At 40.2% G+C, this 15,601-nt stretch overlaps 1 protein-coding gene across 2 annotated transcripts; it reads right to left on the minus strand.

Annotated features, from left to right (window-relative positions):
• Positions 1 to 102: 102 nt before the first annotated feature.
• On the minus strand, positions 103 to 11,786 carry eda (ectodysplasin A). 2 transcript variants are annotated; one of them, XM_055159386.1, is made up of 8 exons: positions 11,291 to 11,786; positions 4,549 to 4,648; positions 2,893 to 2,931; positions 2,218 to 2,388; positions 1,866 to 1,903; positions 1,720 to 1,771; positions 1,382 to 1,506; positions 103 to 1,174 (listed from the first exon to the last, which is right to left on the minus strand). In XM_055159386.1, exons 1-8 carry the CDS (start codon positions 11,621 to 11,623, stop codon positions 914 to 916), a joined length of 1,119 nt encoding a protein of 372 aa, XP_055015361.1. In that variant the 5' UTR covers positions 11,624 to 11,786; the 3' UTR covers positions 103 to 913. The 2 variants fall into 2 exon arrangements, with proteins under 2 accessions (XP_055015361.1, XP_020784664.1); XM_020929005.2 differs by having other exon boundaries at positions 1,376 to 1,506.
• Between the last annotated feature and the right edge of the window lie 3,815 nt (positions 11,787 to 15,601).

The raw sequence follows: 15,601 nt of genomic DNA on the forward strand, positions 1-15,601 counted from the left end.
ATTTCTTTAGTACAGTACTGTACTTTTCTATTATTACTTCATTACGTTTTGCCTCTGGTGCCGGAAAAGGTGTCCACAGAAACAAGTAAAATTAGACCGAACATGAAATACTTTAATCCATCAAATCAATTTACAAAAGTATATTCCATTTTATATACAATATGTACAAAAATGTATAAACAATAATTTTCCCACATGGCTTAATCAACACGTTAACTAAATAGCATTGTAACAAACATATCACTAATCTGCAGGGATGCTTTTAGTGCAAATCTGTGCAAAATACATAGTGCTGTTGTTTTGTTATTTCTCAATAGCTATTCTCTTCAGTCTTAAATTACTGATTGATTTATTAAATGTTTTACTCCGCAAAAGCATGGACATCGGAAAGTGTTTAATGGCTCTCATATCACTAAATGTAATCTGTTTATACCCAGTAAATGTCCATGTGCATACAAATAACAGGTCAAAATTATTTGAATCATGAATGTTTTTGGAGACAGGGAGATCGTCCAACAGCACAGAAGTAAATAATCATTTGTCAGCACAGTGTCTTTCCTTGTTATAAAGAAATGCTGTTTTGACAGAAATAGTGACTATAAATAGAAACATTTGCTTGATGACTAAGGAGACATGTGGCTCATCAAAGCCTTTCTCCTCACACTCGATAGATGTCAAGGGAGACATAACGGTCTGTCATGTCCTTTTTAAATAGAGAGCTTTGAAACAAAGCTCAAGTCACCCAAAGGCCTTTTCCACTTTATTAACTCCACTGATTTAAATAATCCTAATTATAGAGTCACATGGGACAAGACTTGAGCTGATGTTGCTTATCAACAGTTGGAATCAATTCATCAACACTATGATGAAGTCTGAGGGAATGTTGTGTTTGCAGTCTTTGAGTGTGTAGTTTTCAGTTCTGTCCAGAAGATGGTGCTTCACCCAATCTGACACTTCCCAAGAATGTTGTGTGGTTGGTCATACTGATAAGTGTGTCCTCATAGACAATACGTATGGATATTCTCTGACCAGCGCGCAGTAGGCTCACTCCGGCTGTGTAGCAGGTGTTGAACTTGCGCTGGCCTGTTTCAATGCTGCAGGTGCAGCGTAGAAAAGGGTTGGAATCCACCATCACCTCGTAGCTGGCGATGTCAGTGAAATTGAGGTAGTACACCTAAAGTAACAATTACAAATCACAATCAGAGGTTGTCTAAAGCTCCCAGTAGGACAAGTGTGGCCCTGACAGGTTACAGACAGCCTTACTTTAAATATGTATTTGTTAATTTATAAACATGCATGAGCAGCAAGACATTGTGCTTAGGTTAATTTAGCTTTGAACTATAGATTTAAAGAGTTACGTCAAGACCGTACTCACTTCTACCTGACTATAAATGAAGTAGACCCCGTCCAGCAGCACCTCCAGCTCTCCAGAGCGAGAGTGCATTTTGAACACCCGGTGATGAATGGACACCATCTTCCAGTTTCTGAGGATGCCTTCAGAGAGATCTAAATATTTAACAACAAAAGAGAGATACAGTCCATGTAAATGTCTCAGGAGTGAAACTACATGTACAATACACACGTATGTTGAATAACTATTTACATTTGGCCTCAAGCCTATTATTAAGCTGCGTCATATTTATCAATAGTCAGTATCTGCTTTTGAAATCATTTCAATTGTTTTCTGTCATTTCAAGAATTAACATCCAAGAGACTCACCTTCTCTCACTTGAATTGTTGTTTCCTGCCCTTGCAAGTGAACCACTGCAGGCTGAAATACAATAATCCCAAAGTAATTAAGAAGATCAGCATAGGGGACATTGTGAATGTTGAAAATATAATTATAAAAGATTAAACGGATGTACCTGGAACTCTTTTGTTTTGGACCTGGAATCTGGAATCCCTGTAAAAATAAAGACATACTTTATCACAGCTGAAATGACATGACTTAAATAAAACAAACACTGAAATAGTTGGAACATAGATCACTGTGATCCCACAGTGTGTTTGACATCTGCATCAGAAGTCTCTCTGGTAAAGCAATGAGTTCATTGATTTTGACAACTTGAGAGCCCCTCTAGTGTGGGAAAGTGTCTCCGTGCACTGTAATCTAAGAACTCATCTTGAAACTTGTGGGTGTTTTAACTTCTCTGGCTTGAAAAGAGTTTTGTCTATCTCGGTATATTGATGGTGTCATTTCTATTTTAACACACATACCTGCTGGGCCTTGTGCGCCCGGAGGTCCCTGTGGTCCTGGAGGCCCAGGAGGTCCTGCTGGCCCCATCACATTACTTCCTGGAAACCCAGGGATCCCAGGGATGCCCGGGGGCCCCTGAGGGCCAGGGGGTCCGGGAGGGCCGGGGGGCCCCGGCACAGGCCTTTTTCTGCCTGTACAAATGAATCAAAATATTACAATGTGACCAATGTTATATACATATGAAGTGATGGTAAATGCAACTGGGGTGATCATAATCATAATGCAATGGGAATCATGGATTTCTCTCAGACTGGCCGATGCGAAAACTCTGCTTCTTATGAGAGTTCACACATCTCTGTGATAGGCTAAATCTGACTGCCACTCCACAGAGCATGAGGGGGGCTGGCCAATAGGAGAAGTGAGTTTGAAAAAGTACACTGCATAAAGCAGAAACACCCAGATCACAACTGCCAACATCACAAGTCAATTTCTTAACATTATATCGTCCACAACAGCTGGACGCAAAACTGGCATTACTATGTATCTTTTTCTGTATTGACCTCAATGGACCAGTATTAAGTTGAAATAACTTAAGTAATTTTTGTCAAAATCTGCTTTAATTTGACATAATGTCTGCTGTCTGCCAGGCATTTTCAATCACATATAATAGGCTTTCAGTAAATAATATGGATCACCTTTTTTCTTTTCTCTCCGCTTTTCTTTCCCCGTTGACTCTGTAACAAAAAAGTAATAAAACTATTAACAATGATTATCCTAGAGAACATCTTGAGCACATGCACTACAGGTATCTGCAAAGGCAAAATAACAGATTCAGAGGCTGCGTGCACTGCAGTGCACTGAAGGTACGTCAGTCTGTGGTATCTTCTAGTGTAGTAATTTGTAAGTGCGGTTTCACCTCCTCTGTATGAACAAGTGCCTTAAGCATTCACAGGCAGTGGAACTGGAGAAGATCATTAGAGAGATACTTTATCCTGCCAAAATCCTTTTCTTTGAATTAAGCCCAGATGGAGAATGCAGATGAAAGTGTGTATACATGTGTGTGTGTATCTTCTTACAGACACACATGCCCGTGTGTGATCACACACACAGCCTTTATATGGGCATCTATGTCCATGTATGACACACAAACACTATGGCTCTGCAGCTCAAGCAGTCTCACTGCTCTTGTGTTCACCATGTCATTACAACTACAAAGGCCATTTAACCTAAAAACCTCACAGTTTGAGTCCTCTATAACATATGGCCAGTGTTTCTCCCCTGGCTAAATGACTGGATGCATCCGTAAAGATTTGTCTTAACGAGCAGCCTATCTCCAATCTGGTGCCCGTTAGGAGCTACAAACTTACACACACACACACAAACGCACACAAGGCTGAGATTACAAAAGCCTTTGTCTGTAGCTCAGAGCAGAGGAGAGACCTGGGAATGATTAGTGTTTAGAGGCTCGGGACTTTACTGATTTATGTAGAAAGTCTCAAAGGTGAGTTTTTTCTTCTAATTTAAACACAATCACTACACAACCCCCGCAAGTATTCAGTGTCACGCCACAGACTGTGGAATGCCTTGTGATCATGCTGCACTTGTTGCACTCAGACATCAACTTCAAAGGCATACTTTTTATTTGCATAGCTCACATTCTAAACAAAAAGTACACAAGCTAATTCAGACATATTGAGCAGATGGTTTTGTCTAAAAACTATTGATTATGATGAATCAGGACTGTTAATGGAAGTCATTAAGTCACATGATGGGCTTTCCCAGCAGGTTGTTTGAAACTATCTAGTGGAGTTTAGAAGTCTCCGATTGCAGCTAACAGTGTAGTTTTGACTGAGTATGTCGCAGGAGTTGAGATTTCGGGGGCCTGCTCTTGTTATGACATGGGCTTGTTTGTCTGCTTCAAATTGGTGAAACCCTCCCAAACAGTTTGTCCCTGTTTGCAATCCAACCAATAATCATTTCCATTCTGTTTAATCTCTTTCTCTGTAAACTTGACAACAACAGTGTGGTTTAGGTGCTTTGCTTTGTCAAGAATGAACAAAGCTGAAAAAATAAGTAAATAACAAATAACAAAAAACAGCAATAACAAATTGTTTTCAAAATATAAAAGTATCCAACTTCTGTTAACACTGCCCCAAATCTCCCTCAAATCAATAAGAGCTGTGGAAACATTGCTCAAGAAAAGACACGCTATTGGCACGGACATGCCGAACGCTGGGATGCAGGTGCTGCGCTCTTAACTACAAGTGTGAAGATTCAAAGGCTGTGTTTGTTAGAGGAATAGCTGTCGGTATGGATTAGGATCATTTGCACTGTAAAGACTAAACATGTACCTGAGTCTAACTGCTTTCCCGGACTTCTTTTTGTCCGCTGTGTTATTTCTCTGTGGTCTTCTTTATCAAGGAAGTCGCCATTTCGATGCCGCAACTTTCTCTGTAAAACAAGCAAATAAATAATGGGTATTAAATAAGACATCTGTAAAACTGAAAATACAAAGCCATATAATTACTGATAGGTGAAGTAAAAATCAAAGTTGTAATTGTGGCAACCATAATGTGGTTACCATTCTCACCAAGGTCAACAAGATGCTTGGTGATTTGGGAGTTTTGTTTCGTCAGTTGTCCATCCTTTTTGTAAATTAATCTTTTATCTCTATTTCAACCAAACAAATCGCAACCTCTGTGATGATGAGAAACTATAGCACAATTTGCTGAAGAAGGTATTTTTTCTGGTTCTTGTTGCAATACATCAAAATTCAACATGGAAAATTGTGGACTTTGTTCTCATCTTAATGGAAATATCTCTGTATTTAAGGCATCTTTCAACTAGGGCCTCCCTGTCTGGGTCAGAGCGACCACATGCAGCACCTATCTTCAGATCATGAGCCAGGACCTTGGTCAGAAGTACCTGGAGATTTAGCTTGTACTGTGCAAATTCTTAGTTGTGCTGAATTGTGTTAAACCATGTTTTGATAATTACTGTTATGTCTGATCAGTGTTCACAGACAACAGCAGTCAGAACAAAACAGCAGTCAAAACTGAAGAAGCTGCTTGGATGAGCTGCGAAATGTCTTCACTATAAAATGTCTGTCCAGTTGACATAATTGAAATGTTCTTTTGCTAACAACACTTATAATTCACCTGAAGAATTGAATCTAATAGTTTTAAAATGTTCATTGAACCATTATATATAGTATAGTGTTTGCACAGAGACAACAAGGGGCCTTTAACAAGAAGTGAGGTGCTGTCCGCCAGTGAAACATGTCATTGCCAAGTCATTGTTTGCCCCATTGCACTGTAACCTATCCTGTAACATAAGTCACTTTTGTCTCTGCAGAGACAGTCACCTGGACATGTCTGCTCTAAAATTCAACTTTTCACACAAAAGGACCAGGTGAGTTGTGGTTTATCTGAGATCAATTCCCATTCACGTGGCCCCTGGTTTCAGTCCATATCAGGAGATAGAATGCAGGAATTGAAAACAAAAAAAAACAAAGAAGAGGATTTAGGTGACGCTGGTCTGAGCTCATCTAGGAAAACAGGAAAGACTTCAATCAAGTGGCAGGGTTCTTCCATGGGTGAGTGAGTGGCGGGACAAACCACAAGCTGAGGTTCTAATTGGCCTACTTTCACATACACTCTGTGAAACATGCTGCCCTTAACGATAACTGTCCAAAATCTGCCTAGTCCTTGATTCTCAACTGTTAACACCAAGAACCACATAACATATTTGGCTTCCCATTTACCACCATTAATAAACATGAACAGAGAACTTTTAAACCAGAACTAAGATCATTGAACAAAAAGAAACCAAACTGTTGCACCAGGATAACTAAAGGTGGGCGAACAGATTAAAATCATAACAAAGCAGTAAAACTGCAGTTGAATTAAAAAAATTCACCATTGGAGGAAGCCAGTGTACCACAGTCCAATGAACCATGTCACATCTAATTCAAGCATCACATTTTACAATGAACAATATCCAAAATGCAAAAACCAGTCCGTGATTAGAAATTCTGGAATATCCCCAGAATATGATTTGAAAAAGGAACTCTGCACTTAACATTGCAAGACCACCCAAACCCTTCTTTGTGTCATGCTCTGCTATATTGGAGATCACATACGGTCACACATTGGACTGTCATCATAAATAATGGCATGACAGCAAGGCGCACAGGCTCCAAATTGCTGTGGACAAGCAACCACATGAGCAGTGTGCTGGACATCTGCTTGGAGTTTGGCTAAGTTACAACTGTGAAGCAGTGACACGTGCGGTACCTTAACATGGATCAAAAGATAATAGAAACATTGTCATGGTTTAGCTTGTTGCTGCAATACACACTGCAGACAACCTTGCTAGCGTTTGCACAGTAAGGTACAAGATCAGCACTTCCCCTTGTGTAAAGCAAATGGAAATAGAACAGAAGCCTGTCTCCACAGCGCTGAGTGAACCCGGAGTGTCTCATTGAGTGGTTTTGAGGATAGCCACCAAAAGCCAGACATGAAAAGTTATGTTTTGATTTTCGCCATATCTCCTCTCAGATGTGGTGGTCTCCTTCTGTGGTGTGGGATGGGCTGGGATCATGTTAGACACCCCACCCGGCCATGTCAGGCAAATTCAAAGTAGTTGAAAAGTGTATATTTCTGACCAGCTGCCAACGAAGTCTGACCTTATAAGCATGGGAATTCCAGCCTGATGGAGCAGTATGCCCTGGGAGCGTTTGAATCGGCACACAGACCTCCAGATGTTCCCGCGAGCAGCGCCGTTCGCCCTTCAAATGGTGTGCAGGTGTCTCCACATCTCCTCTCCAGCTGTTGGCATATGAGCCGCTTTTACTTCTCAAAGAATTCGGGTGTATGTTCGGACATATGGCATAACACTTTCGTCTGTTGTGACAGCCAAACATGATTCAACAGACAATTGCTGGCCCAAGATAAAGCCTGTTCAAAACAACAAAAACAAACAAGCAATCTGCTTGGCTACTACCAAAATTGTGTTGAAAAGATGAAATGCTTAACAAATGCTACACTGAGAATCATTTAATATGAAATGACTATGAAAAATGGTTTAGCACTCTTGTTTGCTTCATTTGACTTAATTACAACATTTATGGCCCTCATATCCCTCAAAGGCACGCACAGTTACAGTAAATCAGGATGACAATGTGTTGGTATGTATGCCTAGTGCCAACCATTGAGTAAACCATTCTTTTTCGACGCAAGGGTGAAATGCTATTAATTAGAGGGCTTTCAACTCTTCAAAGCATGGGGGGTGCACTTGTGCGAAGAGAGCACGATTCCCTGTTGCTCCATGAGGATATGACTAAAATTCAGTCACTACAGGGATATGTAATTTACTCACTGCAAGATCTTATTTAAGTCTTATTAACACTTGAGGCAAAGTAGTTTAGTTTTCCCAAATAACTGACTATATTCTGCAATTATAATTCACATGTTCTCTAAATAATTTTACAAAAAAAATCTTAACTATTGAGTTGTAGTGGTCTCGTCCTTGAATGAAATGCTAGTCAGTGAATGACATCAGGCCAAGTGAGTTCAGGAGGTGAAACTGAGGGCTGGTTCCAGATGGTGACTGGGACACAGGAGTTCCCCAGGACTCTCAAATAAGGTCAACAGGATTTAGATATCTTTAAAATGATACACGGTCACTCCCCAAACACCATCACCATCTGTTTTAATCCCAAACTTGTAATTTAATAATCCAATATTCAGAAGATCTCCTACTAACACTAAGGAATGCAACCCAAAGGATATGTTCCTGTCAGCAGCCAATCACATTTTATACAGTTGGCAGACATGCTTCCCATCCAAAAGCTATGAAAATATTTAACTTTTAATGTTTTTGATCAAGACTCTGATAATAACATTTGTGTCTTCAAAACTATTCAATCAAAAGAAAACCTCTGAGACTTCTTTCCATTGTTGCTTCCCCCTGTCCTATGCTCTCACACCTTTCTCACAGTGATCCATTTCTGATGATACGTCTCTGGCCCTAGCTCCAGTAGATGTGGGTGACAGCCCACCCTGGTGCTCCACAGACTGTATGCTGCTCGGGACTTTTTGTCCCATCAAACTGACTTTTTTAATAGCAGTTAACTAGACTCCAGATGTTTCAGCATCTGTTCTTTGTGTGACTTTGAAGGCATACATCAGAAGGGAAAATTATTTCATATTATAGTTATAAGAAAAATATTAGGCACAGGATCAAAAATATCCATATTATAGCAATTACACAGCCAGGGACCACGTTTACTACATTTCACTCCCCGCGTCAGGTGAACAAAGGCTCGCCACTTGCTTAAGCCCGCATCACACTTGTACCTTAAACTTGAAGAAAGGCACACCGCAGTGGGGCGCTTTTACTCTTGGGAACAGCACGGATCTGCTGCACAGCTGGTATTTACTGCCTTGCTCAAGGGCATAACAACAGGGATTGTTGAGGGGAAGCCTGTTTGTTCACTTCCTTGGCCCAAGTCATAAATGACCAAATAATTTGCTCTCATTACTAAGGAACCAGAAGGATCTAAGCCTTAGTGTGAGATGTTAAGTGCTTCACATAATGAATCACTTTCTACTTACAAGATCTTACCAAAATGTTTATTTCTCCCTATTATTACTATCATGTAACATCTTGAAGGCACATTCTACTGTGTGTGTGCTGTTCTGAACAGCTACATTAGTTTTGAAAGCCGCTTTGGCGTGCGTGAAGACAAATGTTGTCCTTTCTTTTCATCTGAGGAGTAAAGCTGATGAAAACTTCCCAGTCCTTTCTGATGGATATTTGACATTCTCAAACTGTGTTTTATTTGCTGTGCCTTAGTTAGCCTGTATTTCATCTTTGTAAATCCCTTTGGACAGAAGAACATGAGAGTTTCCACTGCTGTTCCAGAAGACTTCAACAGTGATCACCATACATGTTAAAGCTCATTTTACTCTGATTTCTCCCCATATCAGGTGTCTGTCATAAGAGGAATTCTTTGGCGGGGGGGCATCTTCCTCTGCAAGGAAGGGCATCTGGTGTAAATAACTATGCCAAAAAAATTTTCACTGCACTCTAGGAGACCAATGATTTTCTGTAGAAAGAAAAAATGAAAAGATAGTTCACTGGGTATAAACAACATGGAAACAATGTCAGACTGTCCGAACTATAGTCCAGGCATTTTAGCAGCTTAACTTTAACGTCACGTCCCCAAGCTAATGTCATCCATATTACAGTATAGGCACACAATATGACAAGTTGATTTAACATTGACAATGCCTAAAAACATGCAGATCTGTTTGACATGGGCGAAGTCAGTCTTTGCATGGAGCCGGGCTGCACTTGTCTTATTCAAATACAGCAAAACCACAACTGAGTCTGCACAAAATATCTGACGCTGATCTCCTCTGATTCAATGGCTTATGTCAGTTGTATATGGTATGTCTGTTTATGCCCTTGCTTCACTGTTTTCGTGGTGGCATTTTTAAATGCTCTTTTCCTATTCTGTTACTTAGTTGTATACCTGGCCTTCATTTTAGATTTCAGAGTTGTTGCCATGATCCCTTTGATGAGGATGTGAATGAAATCTCCAATAAACAACAGCCAAAACTGCAAGACAGTCTCTTCAAAGAACACATCTTCCAAAAGTTAACAAGTGCGCCTGTTGCATCCAAATGCCACATGCTCCTGTTTCTCCAACTATGTAAACTGTGGGATGTGTAATCAGAGTTGTTTAATGCAGACATCTGGCGAGGACAGCATCACAGAGTTGTTAAATATTTACAGCTGCAGCCACGGTCTTTCACCTCATGAAGCGTCACCATCTGGGTTCAATACCAGGGCCATCCAGCTCCACTTTAGCTTAGGAAAACCACAGTATCCAAGATAGCAGAGAGGCTGGTCTAGACTCAAATGAATTGTTTCACAATTTATTATACTCTAACAAGAGGAATTTGTTAAAATCATATTTATTCATTAATGTAAAGTTACTACAAGTCTAGGATAAAATAAAATAATTTCCCTCCAAAATGTTATACAGTGATGATTAACATGTGAGCAAAATCCAGATCCACTCTTGGTTGCCTTGATGAAATCACTGAGCTATGGGTGGAGTGAGTGAGGGTCTAGATGCCAAAAGCCAAACATACAACACAATGAACATTCAATGAGCTGACTGCTTGAGAAGAAAACACATGTGAGACGAAAGCTGGCCCACCTCCAAGTACCAAGTGCCCCATCTAAGTCCTGATGAATTTACATCAGCCCTTGGGCTTTGCACCTGCTAGTCATCCACAGCATTTCTGTCCACCTGCTGCACGCGCTGACTGACCTGAGTGTGAGTCCAGCTGGGCTAAGTGCCTAAACACAGTCTGCACCCACCAGAATCCCTTTAGCCAGTTTGAAAGATACTCTGGAAGCATAGATTTACTAAATTCTACCAGGAACTGCCCCCACTTATAGAATGACAACCTGTCCTGCCTTTGGCTGTCCACTTAGGGCACTGTGTCTCACTGCCACTTATTTAGATAATTTTTTCACTTTTCACTGATACCACATGAATTGCATAAAAAGTGAGGTCTGCACAGAAAATATGATAAATCTGTCTCACAAAGAAATCAAGGCTTCCAGCTTTCTGAAAATGAATATATGATGTTGCTGCAGTTATCAAGGAGCTCAAATCTCCCAAGTCTGTCCCACCATGTCCCCCCACAACTTGACCTTCTTTGTCTTCAGTTTGAGGTGGTCACCTATATTAGCACGCGTTTACAAGCATCTTATGTCAACCAAAAGTGCCAGCAGGTAGGCTTAAATCTTTAACAAATTGACCAAAACGTGCTGCGTAAATAGGAGTGGTCATTCAAACTGACAGATGTGTGGCAAGAATAGTTGCCCGGGAACATGCCATAATAGCGCGCAGACACAAAACCTGACACCGCTACAGCTGAGGTAACGGGAGGTCTCATCAAAAGTTAATTCAGGAATTTACCCTCCCCCTGTGGAATGGAGACAATGCACTTTTGGAAAGGTTACTGCATTTTGGAAATTTGAAGTGTACCGTCTTCTGGGTATAGTTACCTCTTCTTGACGCACAACACCGGTGTCCATTGGCGGGCGTAAGAGAGCAAACTCCTCCGTAGGGTCAACTAGGTCAGTCTCCTCCTCAGCTGTCAACATTGAGTCCCGCTTCTGATGTATAATTTCCCTTTTCACTTCAGACCGCAAGTCCAAATAACAGACGAGAGTGACAGCGTGAAGAGACAGCGACAGCAGAAATAATCCCAGGAAGACGACACTACTGCTGCTCCTAGTACTACTACTCCTGCACTTCTTATTACACGTGCATGGGTCCGCGCTGGTGGGCATCACTTTTCCCGGGAAATCCTCTCCGGAAGAACCATAACACGCCATTATCGGACGGAGCCACAGCCCAAGGTGCTCTTTATCTCGACATAATCAGGAGGTTTGTTTGTCTCGACCGGGCCACTGCAGCTAGTCATTGACGTACAAAGTCATGGGTGCAGCAGGCAACGTGTTGTAGCAAACTTGTGCGAGTATCTGTAGTAACAGCACAGACACGCCCACTGGTCCTCTGATTGGTCAGGGACAATTACGAGCTATTAATGCTGGCTCAAGGATGGGACTGAGATGCACAAAGGTGTGGGGAATGAGCAGCATCTACTGGACGAATTGTGTAAATGCATTTCAGGACCTCAAATTGGAAGCAGGAACAAGGACATGTTGACAGATGAATCAATTTCTCATCTCTTTGGCAGAAAAAAATATATCGCAACCCTTTAAAATATAAATTAGCCCAGAGGACAGTATTAATTATTCAAGAAATAACCTAATGGAACAACTAGTAAAACTATGCATGAAAGAGCAAGTCACAAATATTTTGTCCAGAAAGATAAGCCCAAATACCAATTACTCGTGGCCTATGTTGAAACAATAGTGGCCCACCATGAGTGTGACACTGTTTAAACCAGCGTACTAATATGATAAATGTTGTGCTTTCTGTTTTGTCATATGAATTGAAGGAGTGATCCGTGAGTGGTAACTGTTGTTTATGCGTGTGTTTAGGCTTTAGAAAATGCAATTTTTCTTCTGTATACTTTGTTTGGCACTTTGTTTTATTACGTGGGTGGCATTTTGAGAGGTGGTAAATATTGGCATCATAGGATCAAAGTGTGGTACATTATATTTTTATAAACTGCAAGCACCTTCTGGTTGTATTTAATTACATATGGACTGCGCCCGAATGATAACAAACTTGGAAGAAATGTCACTGTGAGGTCAGTGCAGCTCTGTGTACAACACCATCACATAACCAAAACACTTGTCACTGGGCCAGAGTTTGGACACTTTTCCATAAAGCAGTTGAGAACAATACTTTACAAATGAAATTAAATGTGACTTTTTCACTTTACTTTGCTTCTCTGTGCAGACACTTTGATCTCCAGAGCGAGGAACCAAAAGAGGGGATGGATCGGGCTGCCCTTGGATCCAGGATGATGAAACCGCGTCGCTGAGTGGGGCTGAGACTTGGTACTTGATGGATCACCGGCTAAGATTAGTTTTCAGGCAAGTGCCACAAAACATCTATCTTTGTTTCTTTGAGACAAAACGTGACATTTGTGTGCGCCTGACCTTCAGAAAGGTACATTCTTTCATGATTCCGACTGACAGTCAATGAGTAACTGATGCAGTTGCAGTGAAAAGAATAATTGAGAGGAATGACTCTTGGAGATGAGGAAATACTCTTCGTCTGAAGTTGATTATGAGAAAAATGCATGTGTCTATTTCTGTATTGATGCATTTGCTCCCATTGCCTCAGTACACCGCACATATCTCCAGAGCACAATATTCTCTGCACAAAAAGTGCTTCGTGTCGGCTGCCACTGAAGGGCAGCATTGCCAAGCCCTTAATCAATAGAAGCCTATACCAGCATTGAACTTTTATATTTCTCATTTTTTAGTAAAGACTGTTTTTTCTCCTTCTATTTGTATCTATACAGCTCCTCTGTGGGCTTCAGATTTCAGGCTTAGTTGCCTCCCTCTTTTGTGAGGGCAGTCAATCCTCCATTGTTAAAGTATAGTGAAGTTGTGGAGAGAAAGGCATTCAAAATAACCCTCACTGGGGTTGTGACTGAGCACTCAGTCTAAGCATATTTGTCACACTTTTCATCTGAGCAGCTATAACTGTGAGAAGCTATAAATAAATAGTGGAGCCTAGTAGAATAGTTTTACTGGTTAGGGCTGGACAATTGATCAAATTTTAAGCAACATCAAGATTCAATCATTTCTAATCCTTGGGGATATCAAGAAATCTACAGCCATAAAGCATGTGGTATTGAGACTTAGGAGGAAGAAACTGGACAGTAATTTTCTTTTTGTTAAATAGCACGAATTTAAAGTCTTGTTCGTGTTCATGAAATCAATATTGGATTTTATTTATATATATTAAAATATATATAGTTTTCAGAAAAAAAACAAAACACCTTGGCCAAATTCTGATAATGTCATTTTGAAGTTTGAAATATTACTAGCATGTCATTTTATATTACACATTTCCCAGATCCCTCTTTTTGAGAGCCTTGTCATACATGAGTCACCCCTGTCCGGTGCCTTGTTTAGACAGCAACCACAACAACACAACTTTTAAGCCTGACATAATTGAAACCGTGATTGTTTATTTGGCATCTAAAAAAGCATGCATAATTCATATAACATCCCCTGGGCTTCGATACAGCATCCATAAATGGTGTGCCACTCTATCCTCTCTGAGCTTATAACAAGATTTACTGGCTTTGGCTGCCAGATGATAGATTTTTGCAGGAGGAATAGCTCTCGTGTATTTTAGCAGACAGAGTTAAGTTGACTGGTGGGCTGTTGCCTCTGAGACTTACGGTTGGTTAGAAGAATCTGGTCCCAGCTCCAAAACTTAGACACTAAATCCCATCTTTGGTCACTCCTACCTTGGCGCCTATGACTTCAAAAAACACACATGTCTTGCTTTTTTTAAACTACTATTTTATGCTTAAGTTGTTGTACATCACCTTTCCTTATTATAATTTATTAGGGCAAGTCTTATAGGTCATTCCAGTCTGTTATTTCATTCAAGTAGTCATTGTTTCCGTGCAGCAAATTGCGGAGGTGTAACCCTGGCTAATTGATATGCTGTGACATTTGATTTACTTCCTATAAATCTTGTGGACTGCAGCTGTAATTTCCCAGAACAATGATTAATCTGCTCCCATTGTGGGCGTCTGTCTTCAAGTCTTTATCAAGATCACAGTGCATGGAGGCGCTGTCCAACTTATCCCTGTTCCTCCACACTTTCCACTCTGCTTCCATCTATTTAATAAGTGTTGTTCCCATAGCTGGACATTGGGTCAGCATAATTGATTTTTGTATTTCTTGCTGAAATGCTAAAATTTTGTGGCCTTTTTAACATGCAGACATATTTCTAAAGTCTATTTCAGGGGCAGAATAAACAATGCAAGTGACATAGACTTAATTAACCTTTGTCTTTTTCACTGTTATGCATATCAAAATATACTAAATGTTGTGCCCCAGATACTGTAATGGGGGCTATGGAAATAGCAGGAGGAAGGCTTGGATCAAATGCAATTTCTAAAAAGCTTGTAGTGACATTTTTGTTCTTGTCACAACTCAAAAACTGAACACATTTCTAATTTGCAGTAATTTATGATACAGTGAAGTATCACTGTACAGTGTGTGTGGTTCTCTTGGCTCACTCTCTTGTTTGTTAATTTGCAGAGATGTGGTTTTAATAATTGCCTTTGTGAATATCTGAGGGACTGTAGTAACTGACAACGTAGTAACAGCCGATTATGTAATAACAGCCCATACTGTAATAACAGGCCAGTATTCTAAAGGAGGACAACAAAGTGGGAAACAATAACTCTAAATTAGGTAAACCCACAAACTGAAGAGCCACCTGAAGGAGCTTACCCACTACCAGTAGTACATGTACCACAGTGAGAAACAGTGTAATACTGTTAATAAAAAGTTATTACGTTATTGGCTGTTTATTATCTTTGGCCTGAAAGGGACAATTGTCGCTGATAATATAATAACTGCAGTCAATAATAATAATAATAATAATAATAATAATAATAAAAATAATCTTCATCATCATCATCATCATCATTATTGGCAAGATGTATCTACTTTATTGGCTCCTCCTAGTTAAATTATTGACCTGTTATTTCATTATGGGCTTATTACTTTTAATCTTGGCCAAAATGATTACGGTATTGGGCATTATTACATTATCGGTCGCTACAAGGACTAAGACACATACAATACAAGCTGATTACATAACCTTATTCAGACACATTTAAATGGATATAGTTACTTTCA

The sequence above is a fragment of the Boleophthalmus pectinirostris genome, unplaced genomic scaffold (genome assembly GCF_026225935.1).
Source record: "Boleophthalmus pectinirostris isolate CB_2022bp ecotype Guang Dong unplaced genomic scaffold, ASM2622593v1 HiC_scaffold_23, whole genome shotgun sequence".
In the NCBI taxonomy this organism is placed as follows: Eukaryota; Metazoa; Chordata; class Actinopteri; order Gobiiformes; family Gobiidae; genus Boleophthalmus; species Boleophthalmus pectinirostris.